We start from the raw sequence: 17,598 nt of genomic DNA, 5'->3' as shown, positions 1-17,598 counted from the left end.
TATATTCATGAAATTTGGTTAGTAGCTGCCACAATAGACTGAATGATTTATTATATTTTTTTATAATCAGATTAGGTGGGGCTATATCTTATAAAGTCCGGTTGTTTTTTATAATAATTTTATCATTTTAGTGTTTTTGTTAAAATATATATTATTATCAGAATAACCTTAGAATCAATTCAGAAATTTCTGAAAAAAATTTCATTAAGTCTCCATCCAAAAAAAGTGTTCAAATTTTGCAAATTTGTTTAACCTTGACATTTTAAATCTATGAATTGGAATTTGTTTTGTAATTTTTCTCCAAATAAGGTATTAGCAAAGTGGGAACAATTTTCAACTCTTCAGTTAGTAAAAAAATGAATTTTATAAATAAAATCTTTTTCTATCTGTTTAAATTATTGTTTTAATATTTTGATCTGTTTACTTAATTTTTTTTTTAAGTATGAGAAATAATTTCCAACTTTTTTAAAATAATAGACAGTAAATTTCCTTCCTTATCTTTGCTTGTGATTGATTGCACGGCATTGATTATCCCATGTAGTTGATTAAAGTTAGTATATAATATGTTATATACCTATTTTCATGTCTTTCAGACAATTTTATTACATAGCAATCCCATTACAATCTAAAAGAGATGGCCAACCATTATAAAATTTTCCTTTTGACTTCCAAATGATTCAGTCCATATGATTCAAATTTGTCATTTATAAGTGATGATTGTTTCTGCTTTTCAGTATGCCCTTTTCTGTTATATGAGTGTAGTTCATAATATTACAAACAGGAGAGGTGGAAGCACATGTCTTTATTTCAAACCTATTTTCTTTAGATATTTTTGGTTCTGGTGCCCAGCTATTAAAACATTTGTAGTTGAAATAATGTTCACTTATGGTAGGCTGTTATTGTCCAGTTACACTGTGGTATTTTTCTTACCCAGACCAAGGCTGACTGGCCTGAGATAGAAACATTTTTGTTGCCAGAATATACTTATAACATAGGCCGTTGTATTCACTTTAAAGTTACTGATATGAAGATTTTTAATATTATCTTTTAATTGGTGTGTACATTTTACACATGATAGCTTTCATTACATACTAACTCTTTTGCACTGAGGCAAATGCTTCTGAAAGATGAAGTTAGTTTATTAATGTTTAAGGTAGAAATTGGACATTAACTGTTCTGAAGACAATATTTAAATTAAAAACTAAGTATTATATAAAAATGTATTAAAGGAGAATTCAGTTTATCTGGTAAAGTGTTTATTTATTTTTTAACTAGATGATCCAAGTTCATATAAATACCTGAGTGAAGAATCTGTGATACCAGGCATAGACGATAGCGAAGCATTTTTAGAAACTCATACTGCATTTGTAACATTAGGGTTTTCAAGTAAGGATATGGATGATTTATTTAAAGTGTTGGCTGCAGTATTACACTTAGGCAACATAGAAATAAAAGAACAGTGTACTTCCGGAGACAGTGAAGCAAGCTATATAAGTGTCAGTAAAATTTATTTTAATAAATTTTTGTAATGGTTTAGTTTAATTAGATGAGATTTGCTGAAGACTTAATCATTCTTTTAAATTATTATTTATTTTAACTTATAGATTGGGTACCATTAGTATCATATCACTTAAGAATAAACAATTGATGTATCATTAATTTAGGTTATTGACATTTGTTATCTTTACTTAACCATTTGATTGCCTTTACTTGACATATGTGGTCTGCTTAAAAAATAACTGAATTTAAGAAACACATTTATTGAATATGTACTACATCATACAAATAATTCCTTCAAAGTACTTTCCTTCCCATTGTACACACTTTTCCCACTCTCCTTTTTACTTCGAGAAGCAGCTCTGGAATGTACTTTCAAAACAGCTTTGTAGATTTTTTTATGAACTCTGGATGTCTGAAATATGTATCTTTTTAATGGTAGGTTGTAATTGGAAATCACTTGTGAATTTATTATACTGATATACTAATAAACTGGAGAAACAGTGCAGTATAGTGATTTTATGTACTTCATCTAGATATTGTATTATACTACTCCATTGAATTTTACTAGTTGTATTACTGTATTGTATTTTATCAACTCCATCTAGGTATTATACTTTAATGTACTCTTATTTAGTATGAAAGCCAGATGGAACTACTCCTTTCTAACTTTACGAAATCATAAAATCATGGTCTTTATATGCATTTTTACTTTGATATGCTGTATACTACTTGTTATATCAAAAACACAAAGGGTGATATCACAGATTATAATATGTTTTACAGTTTCTTATTTACATTTAGGTTCTTGTTGATAACCACGTTAGTTGTTTATAATACAGTATTTAATTAATTCATTATTGTTATTGTTTCTTTTTTCAAGAATATAGTGGGCATTAACTACTACAGTCATTAGCCGTTGTCACAAATTAAAAACTTTTCCTCCTTTATGAAAGTGACTAGGTCAAATGCCAGTCTCGTCAAACAGATCATCTGGAAAAATCGACTTGCCGCAAAACCATAAAAAAACCCTAGGAAAAACTAGATGATATGTGTACAAGGCAGTTCTTGTTTAAAATGTGTAATCCATTTCCGTAGAAATGTTGTCAAAATATCAAAAAGGATGTAAAGGGCCCACAACTATTAAAATGCATCCTTAAAAAATTTTGTCAACTACACTAAAACACTAGAACATAAAACTAGAGGAAGCACAAATCACACGTAAAACACAAACACAGCTAAAAGTGATTTTCATATTTATTCATGTTAATGAATGAATCATATCACTTCAACAAACTGCTTGTCCTTAGAAACTTGTTCATCTTCTCTTCTCTTTTATTATTATATGATAAAAGCTAAATTACCGGTTAGTTTGAGCCTCATTCTGAGGTCTCTATACAATGTGCATTCTTCTATTATGTGTTTCACTGTGAGATATGTGTCACAGCTTTCACATATTGGTCTCTGTTCTGCTAGCATATAGATCAAAGTAAGTCTAGTATGACCTATTCAAAGTCTTGTAAGGGCTAGTTGTTCTCAGTGAGTTAAAGTGTTTCTTGTTTTAATGGGAAGTGTGGTATTCTTAATGGAATTAAGCCTCATAGTAAGCACACCCCACCTCCTTATCCATTCCTTTCTTATGACCTGTTTGCTGTAGTTTTTAAGGTCATCTAGTTGAACTGATGGAATGTCGACTTCTTTGCTTTGCTGTTTGCTACTTGTTTATCAGCTTATAAGCTGTTTCATTACCAGGAATACCAATGTCGCCAGGTGTCCGTATCAAGATGCATTGTTTACAGTTATCTTTAAGATTTTTAAATGCTGTCAATATATCTTGAACATTATTGTTATTATCTTATAAGCTTTTTTTTAGTTAATGTTTATTGCTATTGCTAAAGCATTCATTATTTTAAATAAATTTTGTTGTTGATAATAATGATTATTGTTTAAGTAAATAAATATCAAAAAGGTTGTATCTTTTCTTGTGTGTAAACAGACTTTAAATTTGTAATGCCCAGAATTATTCTACTTGTTTCAGCAAAAGCATTCAGTAAATCAGTATGAAAGCTGAGTTAGTCAATGCTAGCAAAGAATTATGATAATTTTTTTTTTTTTAAAGAACAAGTTATTCACTTTTCCAGTAAACCAATATTTCTCTTTGTTTAAGAAAAGTACTACAGGAAGACCTCTAACACAATTAAAAACAGCAAAAGAAAAAGCGTAAAACAAAATAATAAATATATAACAGACTAACTTTCTGACCTTCTTAGACATTAAGACACCACAATTTTATAAAGATCACTAAGTATATGTGTTGGTTTGATGTGACTTTCATCTCTTTTCTATTGTGGCAAATTTTTTACCATTGCTGTTAATTGTAAATTTTACATTCATCATTTATCTGTTGGTAGTTAATGTTATCATGGAGAGAAAATTTCATTATGATAAAAGAAAAACTCAGTGTGTCATATTAAGTAAAAAAGAAAAGAAATATCAAACTTGAATGCTGTTTTGTCTAACAGTAGTGTTAGCCCAGTTACACACATTATACTCCTAGAATTATCCAACGTTGAACTGACAATGTCTCCACCATTCTCTTGAGAGAAGGGACTGAAGTTAGTGTCTGGGCATTGCTAACCAGCAGATTAGCAGTTACATTACCAGTGGTGGAAAGAGGAAAATAAGATTAAAGCTATAACAAGGTAAAATTCTTTAAAATAACTGAGAACTCCTATATGGAGAATAAAAACCACTTCCATTATGTAAATTTGAACCTGTATATATATGCATATATACATACCCAAACATGGGGTTTCTTTATGTGTCTTATTTTAATAATATTGGTCCTATATTTAAAAAAATGCCTTTATCCATTTCAAGACACAGCTGAACATGTTGTTCACATTTTTGGCTATTCATTGAAGTATTGCCTTATCAATAATGTTGATTTCACCCATAATGTTCTACTTTAAATCGTTTAATGTCAGAGTATGCAGCATATACTCTTGCCTTCCGATAATCCCAAAGGGAAAATCTGATGGGATTAAATTGGGTGACCTCAGTACCCACAAGTTCCTAGAGATGATGCAATCATCAAAGTAACTTTTGACCAAAGCCAAGGACTCCCATGATGTAAGACACGTAACTCAGTCCTGTTGAAATTTCCCATGATATACTTCAATTAAACCCAGTTATTGAATAAACTCCATGAAAATGCTTCAGTACTTTGTGCTGCTCACAGTTTCTTCAGAAAAAAATTAGACCCACTATTTTCTCTGCTGCTACTTCACACCAAACTCAAACTTTCATGGGTGCATAGGCTCTTCATGAATGGCATGCAGATGTTATTTATCCCAAATGTATGTGTTTTGCAAATTAAGGTAGGTAAGTGGAACTAGGCTTCATCTGTGAACTAAGGAATGGATAGTATGGCAGAATTTACAACAAATGAAACCAACAACAATATTGCCTATTTTAAGCCTTATTAGCAGTCATCCTATATAGCTCTGTAAACAGCTCTTTGATGTCCACTCTCCTGAGACTTTAAATGACTTAACAGGTGATCGCAGTAGTCTCTCCTGAATGTCCACACTAACTTCTGGTAATTTTGATGAATGATGTTTTCCAATTTTATTCAGAAGATTACCATTTATTTTCAATTTGTAAATCAAAACCAGTATTGTGTTCATATCTTGCCAAATTCCATTTGATATATGCCATTTGCATAGCTACAACCAAATTTGTTATCCTGTATTGTTTCACAATGTATAGATGTTGCTCTAGTGTGTTTTGGTTCACAAACCACCTTGATGGCATTGCACTGAAACAATAACAACAATGGCAATATGTGTGTAAGTAGTATAGGAGAAAAGCTGGTAATATGTGCTCCACCTCACTTCACATAAGTGAAAGAGATGCAAGATAAATCACAGATGCTAATAAATGAAATCATGAGTTTTATATGAGTCGCTCTGTATTCTTACATTATATTGATCACATAAGGAATGGTAGTGAGATATTTCACAATTAAAACAATATAATTACAGCATTTACCTGGAAAACCATAAACAGATTGTTATCAGTGAAACTTCTTTGAAAAGCTTAAACACACCAGACTTAATGAAAAGTTATAATTATCTCATCATTTATAACACAGGTCAACTATGGAAAAGGTGTTTGAAAACTAATAACTGATTCTTATAGATTTTTGTGTGCTCATTATAGGAAAAATAGTCAAAAAATTCCATCACATACCATTTTTTCTCTAGATCAATTTTTTAATATTCTTAAAATTGATAATCGATATATTTTATTTATAAAATGTTGATTAAAAAATTAGGCCTGTGTTAATTTTTTTGATACTTTGCTATTAGTTTGGTTTTATGGAATGAATGCAATTAGTGTTCATAATTTTGGTCTGATACAGTAAGATGAATGACTAACAAGATGATGTAATATGATTAATTAGAGTGACTTCATGAGTCATTTTCGTCAAACTATTAGCTAAGGTGATGACTCACTCATTCCTACTCCCTTTCACTCTACTGAAATAAAAATAAATATCTTGGAATTAGAACATTGTGTTGAAAGGTTTTGCTAGTGTTAAATAGTTTTCTAAACCTTCTATAGTGTTTTAGTTTCTTTTCATTTTTTGAAGTTATTGTGCTGTCCTTGGGTTTTTTTTATTTCAAAATGGCTTCAAGGGGTTGTGTTAATTCATCTAATAACTTCTGTTGTATGTGCGGGGAGTTTGTGGTGAAGAAACAGCAAATAAATTACACAACTTTGTTAAAAAAGTGTACTACGCCTACTTTGGGGTAAAACTTGGCAACCAAGATAAAATGTAGGCCCCTCATACAGTTTGTTCTACTTGTGTGGAAGAGCTACACAAATGGACAAAGTGGAAGAAGAAGTCTTTTCGGTTTGGAGGACCAATGATCTGGAGAGAACCTCGAAATCACAGTGATGATTGCTACTTTTGTTCTTGTAATGTACAAGGGTTTAATAAAAAATAAATTGTGTATCTGAATTGTTATTTGGCAATACAGTCTGTACCAAATGGCTCTGCTGTACCTGCACCTTTAGTACCAGAAAAACTAGAAGACATACTGAACAACTTCGAAAGAGAGTCACAGGATGATGACGATGATAATGTTGATGTTGATTTTATTTCTGATAGTTCCAAACCACAACTTTTTTCACAGCATGAACTGAATGACTTAGAGATTTAAGTCTTTCTAAAAATTCAGCACAACTTTTAGAATCTACATTAAAAGAAAAAACTTACTGGCCCCTAGCACTTCTTTCTCATGGTAACAGAAACGGAGAAAAAGTCTTTACTTCGTAATTTTCTGAAGATGGAAAATTAATTTATTATAACAATGTACCTGGTGTAATGGAGTAGTTGAACATAAAGATGATGTGAATGAATGGAGGCTGTTTATTGGTACATCCAAAAGAAGCCTCAAAGCTGTTATTTTTAATGACAACAAATATACTTCAGTGCTGGTAGGACACTCCGTGTTTCTGAAAGAATGCTATGAGAGTTTAGAATTAGTTCTGTCTCATCTGAAATATTGCTAGCATAAATGGATAATATGTAGTGATCTAAGAGTAATTTTTATGCTTCTTGGGCTGCAAGGAGGATACACCAAATATCCCTGTTTCTTGTGTGAATGAGGCAGCTGGGACAAGAAAGAACATTAGACCAGAAAAGAATGGCCACATAGTGTATTATTAGAACCTGGGAGCAAAAATGTAATATGGAAAAGTCTGGTTGATCTATGGAAAGTCCTCTTACCTCCACTTCACATTAAACTGGGATTGATGAAACAATTTATAAAGGCTCTATCTAAAGGAGAGTATTTTAAATACATATCCCATAAGCTTTCACAACTGTCAGAAGCCAAGTAAAAGAAAACATTTTCACTGGTCTAGATATTCATAAACTTTTTTAAAGAAGTCTTTCAAACCAGTATGGAGGACATTGAAAAAGAAGCATGGAAAGCATTTAAAGAAGTTGTAAAAAAATTTCTTGGGAACAATTAGGACCCAAATTTTAAGTGTATAGTGGGAAAAATGCTAATGAAATTCCAAGGTTTGGGTAGTTCGATGAGCTTGAAGGTACATTCTGCATTCTCATATTGATTACTTCCCTGAAAATCTTGGTGCTGTAAGTGAAGAACAGGGTGAAAGATTTCACCAAGATTTAAAGGAAATTGAACGCAGATATCAGGGAAGATGGAATGTGAACATCACTTCAGACTACTGTTGGTGCATCTGTAGAGATGATCTGCAAGTTGACTACTACAGAAAATGTGGCCTGAGAAGTGTTGAAAGGAAAAGAAAAGGCAGTACAAAAAAGTCTTTGTAGAGGTAAGAAAATGTACAAAAATCCTTTCTTTAAGTCCTATTACTTTTTTTATAAATAAATGTTTTCCACGGGGAATACATATACATTATACCTTTTTTCCATTTTATTTTTATGTATGGTAAAAAATTCTTGTGCAGTAGAAAAGAACGGTGGCCATATTTGAAATCAGCGCACAAAATAACATAAAAATCAGTTATTAGATTACAAATAACTTTGAAATTCCTTAATTTTGTTGACCTTTGTTTTTTCCCCTAACTCTCCTATATCGGACCCGCAATTAAGCATAGAACAGCGTAGGGGGTGTCCTTTCTACTCTAACAGCCCTTTCCACCTTCCGGCATGGCAGGTCAGGCTGCCAGTCAGATCTTTATTTTATATTATATTAGTAAGCAACCCATCAGAGTACCCCACTTCCTGTGTAGCTTTTTAGCAGTGATCCTATATGAGACTATCCAGCTTTCAGTTGTAATTATTCAAAGATGCCACAAAGGTCCTCGATCCCTCATCAATAAGGCCCACTTCAGCAAACTGTCCTCTCAAGATCGAGGCTGCCCTCCCTAACTAAACACACGCACAGTTACACAGTTCAATCAAGTTCCCAACCATCACAAGATTTTGTCTTTAATATTCTAGAAGCTAGCTTCTCCACATTTTCCCATGCCTGCCTACTGGAAAGCATATAATCCATATTCCTCTCTGGATTAAGCCAGGTCAAACCCAGCTCCTGTTGAACACCATCCCACCTTTGGTTGTGCTCTGGTGTGTCCTTTGATTCGCTGTGTGTATAGAGGTAGCACGTTTACCAAACTGGCACAAGTACCCCTCAAACTCCCCATGACCAGTTAGCATTTGGGAGAGGTAGAATCCATCTTCCTAAAGCCATGCTGAACCCACAGATCAATGCTATGTATAATGCATCTCGTCTGTTGTCCTGTAGGAGAAGCATTCCAGACTTCCTGCAAATCTCTCAAAAGGATTTGTTTAGCCTCAACTTTAGGCATTCTGTTATATACACTGTGCAGCATTTTAGCCCTCGGCAGAACAGGAGGGATGGCTGAAACCACTTCAGCAGCATTACGGACAACAATTCTGTATGCCGCAATAATTTTAATGGCAATTCACTGTTGAATAGATGACAGGTTATCAACATTCCTTTTACTGGTAAATACATCCATCTAGACAGGGGCTGCATAGAAAATTATGGATAAAGCCACCTGCAGGATAAGTCGCCTCTTGGACTCTTGCGGTCCTTTATGGCTTTCCATAAGTTGACCTAACTTTGTAACAACACTTTCGACACACTCGGATGTTCTCATCAGGTGTGTGTTGATGAGCTGATTCTTCTTGATCCACACTCTGAGGTATTTAGCTCACTCTGATATGTTAACCTCAACATCTCCAATAGTTACTCTCATCTTCGCCTACTCCCAGCGAGTGCGATGGCCTTGGACTTATGGGGGGCTGAACTAAGATTTCTCAAATGTAGCCACTCACTGACTTTTTGCACAGCAGCATTCACCGTATCCTCCTCAACCTCTGCTTCAGTATAGCCGGCAACCAGGAGGGCCAGGTCGTTGATATAGGCAACCAATTCAACGTCTACATCCAATTCAAGACGCAACAGCTCGTTGAAGGCAAGGTTTCACAAGAGTGGGCCCAAGACCGACCCCTGCGGAACCCCACCAAACATATCAAAGGAGATCTTTCCATCCTCAGTCAGAGACATCACCTTCCTCTCATGCAATTAACAATTGACAATACTCAATAAATATCCACTGACTCCGCATGCACACAACAAAGCCATGATCACTGGCCACGGAATCCTTCCAAAGGCATTCCTGACCAGTAACAGTAACAGTATCCTCCATCGAGGTCAGGTGCCTGCTGCCCGATCTTTCACCCAATCGAGGAAATGACTAATAGCATCTGTAGTTGACCTCCCCCCAACAAAACCATACTGATTAGGGGAGAGGCTGCCCAATTCCTCCAATTCATCCTATTTCGCTGTTTCGTAACAGCGAAATAGGATGATAGGGAACGCTACCTTCTTCCGTTACTGTTTTCTTAGTGATTAAAACCAGCAGTGTCTCTTTCCACTGTGCAGGGAGACAGTAAGCTTGTAGCGCACAATTTAACATGTCAAGGACTACCCAAGAGTACCTTGAGACAAGTGTCTTAGTAATGGGACCATGTCTGACCCCAGGCTCTTATGTATGAGAACCATTTGGCATTCCATCACATCGACATTCTTCAGTAACAGCTTCTGATAGGCTCTTAGGTTTAATTGGATTGTTCGTTCAAAACTTTGCAGCAAGCCTATCGACAACACAGGCGGCCTGGAGTTCATTCGGTTTCCAACACTGAGGACACACCATACATCCAGGCTACTCAGTTTGGAACTCGAAGATAATCACTAGATGATCACTTATGATTTCATCAGAAAGAAGCTTCCAGTCTCAAATCCTAGGTGCTATCTGCTTGGAGGTCACCGTAAGGTCCACAACCGACCCACGCCCCCTACCAACATAAGTAGGTAAAAAGCCCTCATTATGGACAACAAGCCCAAGTGCTGAGAACAATGCTGCCAGAATGTACCCTCTTGCGGTGGAAATCACTCCCCCAAGCTCCAGACATTGCGAGTTAAAATTACTGGAAACCATTACTGAGTTTTCTGCATGTTGGATACAATCCTCCAAATCACCAAGAAAAGTTTGATACCGTTCATCGCTGGAATTAGGTGAAACATAACCAGATATAAAAGTGCAATTGGTAAGATCCACCGATACATATCCATCAGCTCTTGATACCCGGGAGACAGCATACCGGCCCAAAACATTCGTTATGGCAGCATCCTTGGATCGATCAACAGATGAGGTTATGTGCTATGAAACACCTGTTAGGGTTAACTTGCATTATTCGCATTACAAAGCCTGCTTATACTCCTTGGACCCAGCTCGATGTCTAACACCTCCACAAGCAGAACATCTTGCAGGCTCCTGACAATTTGCCCTAAAGTGGCCCTGTCCACCACACCTGAAGCAGTACTTTGACCAATCTGGGCCCCTACAGAACGCAGCCATGTGGCCGGTCTCCCAGCAACAGTAACAGCGATCATCAGGCTCCTGAATGCTCATGCGACAGTGAATCCAACCAATGCGTATTCGCTCTTCTGTCAGCTTCTTAGCCACCTGAAAGCTAGTGACAACTGTGGCTATCCTAGTATCTCCAAAGGCGGACCGAACTGAGGACAATTTAAAATCATTCTCACCAACAGCCTACTGCAGTGTATCAATAATCTCTTTTTCTCAGTTGTGTCTCCTGAAACATCCTTAATATTGACCACCGTCCAATGAATTTCTCTTGATTTAAGGTCTGCCAGGAGTCCAACAACATTCGAACACAAAACGTTTTGAAATCCTTCAGCAGCTGTTGCTCCCTTCACTCTAATATGAAAATCTTTGTTGGTTCCTTTCCTCATGGAAAGTATTTCACCGACCTCGTTGGAGGGTACCAACTCCTTCACGGTCCTCAACAGATTCGCATAAGTGCGTCCCTGTGCGTTAACTATAATTGTCTGACTATCAGAGACAGAGGGGGTAGTTTGTTCAAATTTCCTACTATCAACAGGCACCATATCACCAGAAGTCAAAACAACCAAACTCTATCGTCACGTGCTCTGTACAAATAAATCAGTAACTTCAGTATGTATTCACCAAGTTTACCACCAGGTAAAACAAACACCGGCAAGGACAACGTTCTTGACTGAACCCAAAATAGTTGTCAAAGTACAGCCATCATCCATAGAACAAATCATAGTGTGCCATAAAATGCGCCGTTTGAGTAGACGAATCATCCTCATCCAACACCATTGAGACCTCCTCCCTAACTTCACCAACTCTAACAGTCGGCCTTCAAGCCATTTGGACTGATCTATGTAAAGCACCGGCAACATCCTTAAAGTAACATAAATCTCTTTCAGCTGGGAGAGATGTCAATATTTCAGCCTTCTGCATTATATCAGTGGGCCATCTTTTCTCAACTAATTTACATAATTCTTCATGCGAAATGGGTTCTGCAAGAACATTAACTACATTATGTATACTGTGTTCCCACGGTCATTCTGTCTGGGTAGATGCCTCTGTAGAGGAGCCCAGCAGTGGTTAGGACATCTCATAAAGAGGTCACTACAGCCTCTAAGATCAAGGCTTTCCTAATGCCCTGGCAGCACTCTCTTTTTATTTCCTTCTTAATGTTGATGTTCTGTTGAATAAGCTTCTCCAGGACACACAACTTCTCCAGTAAGTGATCCATGTTAGATCCATCAGTAACGTTACCATCACTACTGTCTGAGATAAGCTCAGCTTTTCTCTTAGTGATTCGCGACCTTGCAGCTTGATTTTCTACAGTCTCCACAATCACTGTGTCTTCTGCGTCACTAGAAGTACCAGGTACTGGCAAACTACGACATCTTCGTTGTGGTCCCACCTGTGTAGAGTGGGACTTCCCCTCATGAGGATTCCTTTGGGCCATTCTGTACCAGAGAAGTACAACTAACTGTACAAATCAATAGCTTAACGAGTAAAGCTACCGAAGAATAAATTGTAATTGATTAAATTCCAATACACTAATACAGTAGCTTTAGGTATGAAGCTACAAGTCTATCAGAAGTAAATAAAAATAAAATAAATATTTACCTCTGACATTAACATAGACACACAACAGTAGTTAATAGTCAAGGCTACTCACAAAATAAAGTTTCTTCAATGTTATCAAGCACTGATAACTACAGCGCCTATTGTTTATTTAAAAAATAATTATTAGATAATCAATAAATCATTTCCATGCTTACAACAAGAGGCCTCCCAAGTAAGCACAACAAACACTAATAGCCCTTATTATTATGTAAAACAATAAAGCTGTATAAAAAAATCAATCCATTAATCAAACTCATATAAAATGTGATCCAATCCATAATCCAACCGTCAGTGTCCATATAACAGTACGTACGTAAAACCAATAAAAACAATCTGAAAAAAGCACTAATAAGCAGGAACAAAACTAGCATGACCATACTTGATAAATCCAACTCAACTAATAATTTTGTTGACCTGTGTAATTTTTATTTTAAATTTAAAAAAGACATGTTAAATTTAAACAATTTTTTGTTTAAATATTTAAATTATAGATTTTTCCCTATCATAAAAAAGATTTAATTATAATTAATTGATATTTTACATTTTATTGCATTTTCTTTTACATGTTTTGTATTTCTATTTTATATGTATATATTTTGTATTTCAGGACACTGATCCACATCTCTCAATAATTGCAGAGCTGTTGCAGCTTAATAAAAAGGAGTTAAGCTTTTGGCTATGTCACAGAAGAATTATTAGTATGAGGGAGACATTTGATAAACCAATGACTGTACAAGAGGTAGTATCTTTTGTTTGAAATAAATTAATTAGTTTTATCTTTTGTTTTTCATGTTTTAATGATACAAACTGAAATATATTTAATTGTTAATTGCAGGCTGTTGGGGCAAGAGATGCACTTGCTAAACATATATATGCAGAATTGTTCTCACATATTGTGTCTGTTATCAATATGACTCTTGAAAAAGCTTCTGAAAGTCGGCATAAGTTTATTGGAGTGTTGGATATATATGGATTTGAGACATTTGAGATAAATAGTTTTGAACAATTCTGTATCAATTACGCAAATGAAAAGCTCCAGCAACAATTTAACCAGGTATTTTAACTAAATTTATATTTATTGCCTTAAATAAATTTTCAGTTTTTTTTTGTCTTCAGTCACATGACTGATTTGATGCAGCTTTCTAAGATACCCTATCTAGTGCCAGTCATTTCATTTTGGTATACCTGTTACATCCTAAATCCCTAACGATTTGTTTTACTTATTCCAAATGTTGCCTACCTGCATAATTTTTCCATCTACATGTCCCTCCAATATTAAAGCGACTATTCCAGGATGCCTTAATATGTGGCCTATAAATTTGTCTCTTCTTTAACTATATTTTTCCAAATTAACTATATTTTTCTATATTTCTCTTCTTCAATTTGCTGCAACACCTCTTCATTTGTCACTTGTCATTTGTCCACCCATCTGATTTTTAACATTCTCCTATAGCACTGCATTTCAAAAGCTTCTAATCTTTTCTTCTCAGGTTCTCCAATCGTCCAAGTTTCACTTCCATATGAAGCTACACTCCAAACATATACTTTCAAAAATGTTTTCCTTATTTTTAAATTAATTTTTGGTGGAAGAAAATTATATTTTGGCTGAAAGTTCGTTTCACCTATGCTATGTGGCATTTTATATCACTCCTGCGTTTTCCATCTTTAGTAATTCTACTTCCCAAATAACAAAATTCTTCTACCTCCATAATCTTTTCTCTTCCTATTTTTATATTAGTGGTCCATCTACATTATTTGTACTACGTTTCATTACTTTCGTTTTGTTCTTGTTTATTTTCATGTGGTAGTTCTTGCATAGGAATTCATCTATGCCATTCATTGTTTCTTCTAAATCATTTTTACTCTCAGCTAGAATTACTATATCATCAGCAAATCATAGCATCTTTATCTTTTCTCTTTGCACTGCTACTCCGGATCTATATTGTTCTGTAACATCATTAATTCCTAGTTCTATGTAAAGATTAAAAAGTAATGGGAATAGGGAACATCCTTGTCGGACTCCCTTTTTATTACTACTTCTTTCTTATGTTCTTCGATTATTACTGTGACAGTTTGGTTCCTGTAAATGTTAGCAATTGTTCTTCTATCTCTATACTTGAACCCTACATTTTTTTAAATGCTGAAAATTTTATTCCAGTCTTTGTTATCAAATGCCTTTTCAAAATATATAAATGCCAAGTATGTTGGTTTGTTTTTCTTTAATCTTCCTTGTACTATTAATCTGAGTGCTAAAATTGCTTCCCTTGACCCTATACTTTTCCTGAAACTAAAATGGTCTTCTCCACTTCTTCCACTTTCCTCTCAATTCTTCTGTACAGAATTGTAGTTAAGATTTGATACATGAGTTTTTAAGCTAATTGTTCTGTATTCTTCACATTTATCTGCTCCTGCTTTCTTTGGTATCATGACAATAACACTTTTTGAAGTCTGATGGAACTTTCCCTTTTTTGTAAATATTACACACCAGTTTGTATAATCTATCTATTGCTTCCTCACCTGCACTGCGCAGTAATTCTGCAGGTATCCTGTCCATCCCAGGAACCTTTCTTCTATTCAAATCTTTTAATGCTCCCTTAAATAAAGATCTCAGTATTGTATCTCTCTTTTCATCCTCTATGACCTTTGCTTCTTCCTCTATTACACCAGTTTCTAATTAATTTCCTCCATATAGCTCTTCAATGTATTCCACCCACCTATCGACCTTTTCTTTCATTTTATAAATCAGTTTACCATCTTTGTTTACCAGATTACCTTATATTATCAGATTTTAATTTATGTACCACAAAATTCTCCTTAACTTTCCTGTATGCTTCGTCTATTTTACCAATGATCATTTCTCTTTCCACTTCTGAACACTTTTCTTTAATTCACTCTTCTTTCACTAATTTGCACTTCCTGTTTATAGTATTTCTTAATTGTCGATAGTTCCTTTTACCTTCTTCATCACTAGCATTCTTTTACTTTCTACATTCATCCATCAGCTGCAATATATCATTTGATATCCAAGGTTTTCTACCAGTTCTCTTTGTGATGCCTAAGTTTGCTTCTGCTGATTTAAGAATTTCCTTTTTAATATTATCCCATTCTTCTTCTATATTTTCTACCTTATCTTTTTTACTCAGACCTCTTGTGATGTCCTCCTCAAAAATCTTCTTTACCTCCTCTTCCTCAAGCTTCTCTAAATTCCACTAATTCATCTGACACCTTTTCTTCAGGTTTTTAAACCCCAATCTACATTTCATTACCACTTAATTATGGTTGCTGTCAATGTCTGCTCCAGGATAAGCATTGCAGTTGATGAATTGATTTCTAAATCTTTGTTTAACCATGATATAATCTATCTGATACCTTGCACTATCACCTGGCTATTTCCATGTGTATATTCTATTACGATTTTTAGACTGGATGTTGGCAGTTACTAAATTATATTTCGTGCAAAATTCAAGAGTCGGCTCCCTCTTTCATTCCTTTTGCCCAGCTCTTATTCACCCACAATATTTCCTTCATTGCCTTTTTCAGTGCTTGCTTTCCAATCTTCAACTATTATTAAATTTTCATCCCTTTTATGTGTTTAATTGCTTCGTCAATTTCTTCATATACACACTACCTCATCATCATCATCATCATGGGCACTTGTAGTCATGTAGAATTTAACAGTCGTTGGCTTAGGTTTTGATTTTATCCTTCTTACAGTGATTCTATCACTATGCACTCTGAAATACTCTGCTCTTTTCCCTATCTTCTTGTTCATTACGAAACCTATTCCTGCCTGCCCTTTATTTGAAGCTGAATTAATTATTCTAAAATCACCTGACCAAATGTTTTTTTCTTCCCACCGAACCTCGCTAATTCCTACTACATCTACATTTAACCTATCCATTTCCCTCTTTAAGTCTTCTAACCTACCAACCTTTTTTAGACCTCTAACGTTCTACGATTGACTTGTAGAATGTTATTTTTTAATTTTCTGGTGACCCCTACCTTAGTAGTTTCCACCCTGAGATCCGAACAGGGGACTAGTTTACCTCCAGAATAGATTACCAAGGAAGGCACCTCCATCTTTGTTACATGAAATGCAGAGAGCTACATTTTGTTGGAAAAAAACAGCTGTAGTTTACCATTGCTTTCAGCTGTGCAGTACTCAAAAGATTGAGTGATGTTGATATTTAAGTCCTCTTGACCTACACTCTTAACAACTACTGAAAGAGCTGCTGCCCTCTTTCAGGAATCATTCCTTAGTTTGGCTCTCAACATGTAAATACCTCTCTGATACGGTTGCACCTTCAGTCCAGCTACTCTGTATCACTGAGCTCCCAAGCCTCCTCACCATCGGCAAGGTCTCATGATTCATAGTGGGAGAAATTTTCACTATTTACTGAAATGCTTTAGTATAAAAGTTTCTGACGGTACTTATGGGTTTAAATATTTGTTGTTCCCATGTAATTGAGATCACCCTTGTACTTAAAAGTTCATTAGAAAAAGAAATGTTATTGACTGAAAATAGTTATTGTTAATATAAATTCCTGTAACTATGAGATGTGTGTTGTTTAAGCTGTGTTTAGCTTATGTGTAATGTTCAGAAGTGGTATTTCAAAATCCTCTCTCTATTTTTTGAAGCTGTGATAAACTTGACTTATAATGTTTGTGTAATACAAAAAAAAATTGTTTGATAGATTTTGAAGCATTGATAAATAAGCCCTCAAATGGTGGTTGTTTTATTTGTCACACTAAGCCATGAAAATTGCTATTTGAATTAATGAGCTATTTATAAAAATGATTAGTAATCTAGAAAAATGCTATTTTAAGATGCCTTCATCGAATATTGATTAAATTGTGTTAAAATTTAATAACACAGCTAAATCTTTCTGAATTTTTTACCTATTATAAAATGGTATTTTGATTAAACACTGTGGAACATCAACTTACCGTAATCTAAAAAAAACCGATTTGATTAATTTACATAAAAAGTTATTTCAAGGTTTTGGTTTGTGATAATCTTTGCCATTACAAACT

General features: G+C 34.7%; 1 protein-coding gene across 2 annotated transcripts in view; it reads left to right on the top strand.

Annotated features, from left to right (window-relative positions):
- Nucleotides 1–17,598, top strand: part of didum (dilute class unconventional myosin) — a 164,553-nt gene that overhangs the window by 56,724 nt on the left and 90,231 nt on the right. For both annotated transcript variants that reach the window (XM_075362968.1, XM_075362969.1), the window contains 3 exons: nt 1,276–1,496; nt 13,172–13,303; nt 13,400–13,618. In XM_075362968.1, coding sequence (XP_075219083.1) covers nt 1,276–1,496; nt 13,172–13,303; nt 13,400–13,618 — 572 coding nt within the window. The remainder of the gene's footprint in view (nt 1–1,275; nt 1,497–13,171; nt 13,304–13,399; nt 13,619–17,598) is intronic.

The sequence above is a fragment of the Lycorma delicatula genome, chromosome 4, assembly GCF_047948215.1.
Source record: "Lycorma delicatula isolate Av1 chromosome 4, ASM4794821v1, whole genome shotgun sequence".
NCBI lineage: Eukaryota > Metazoa > Arthropoda > Insecta > Hemiptera > Fulgoridae > Lycorma > Lycorma delicatula.
Note: the sequence above shows the minus strand (reverse complement) of the source record. Positions and strands in the feature narration are given on the sequence as shown.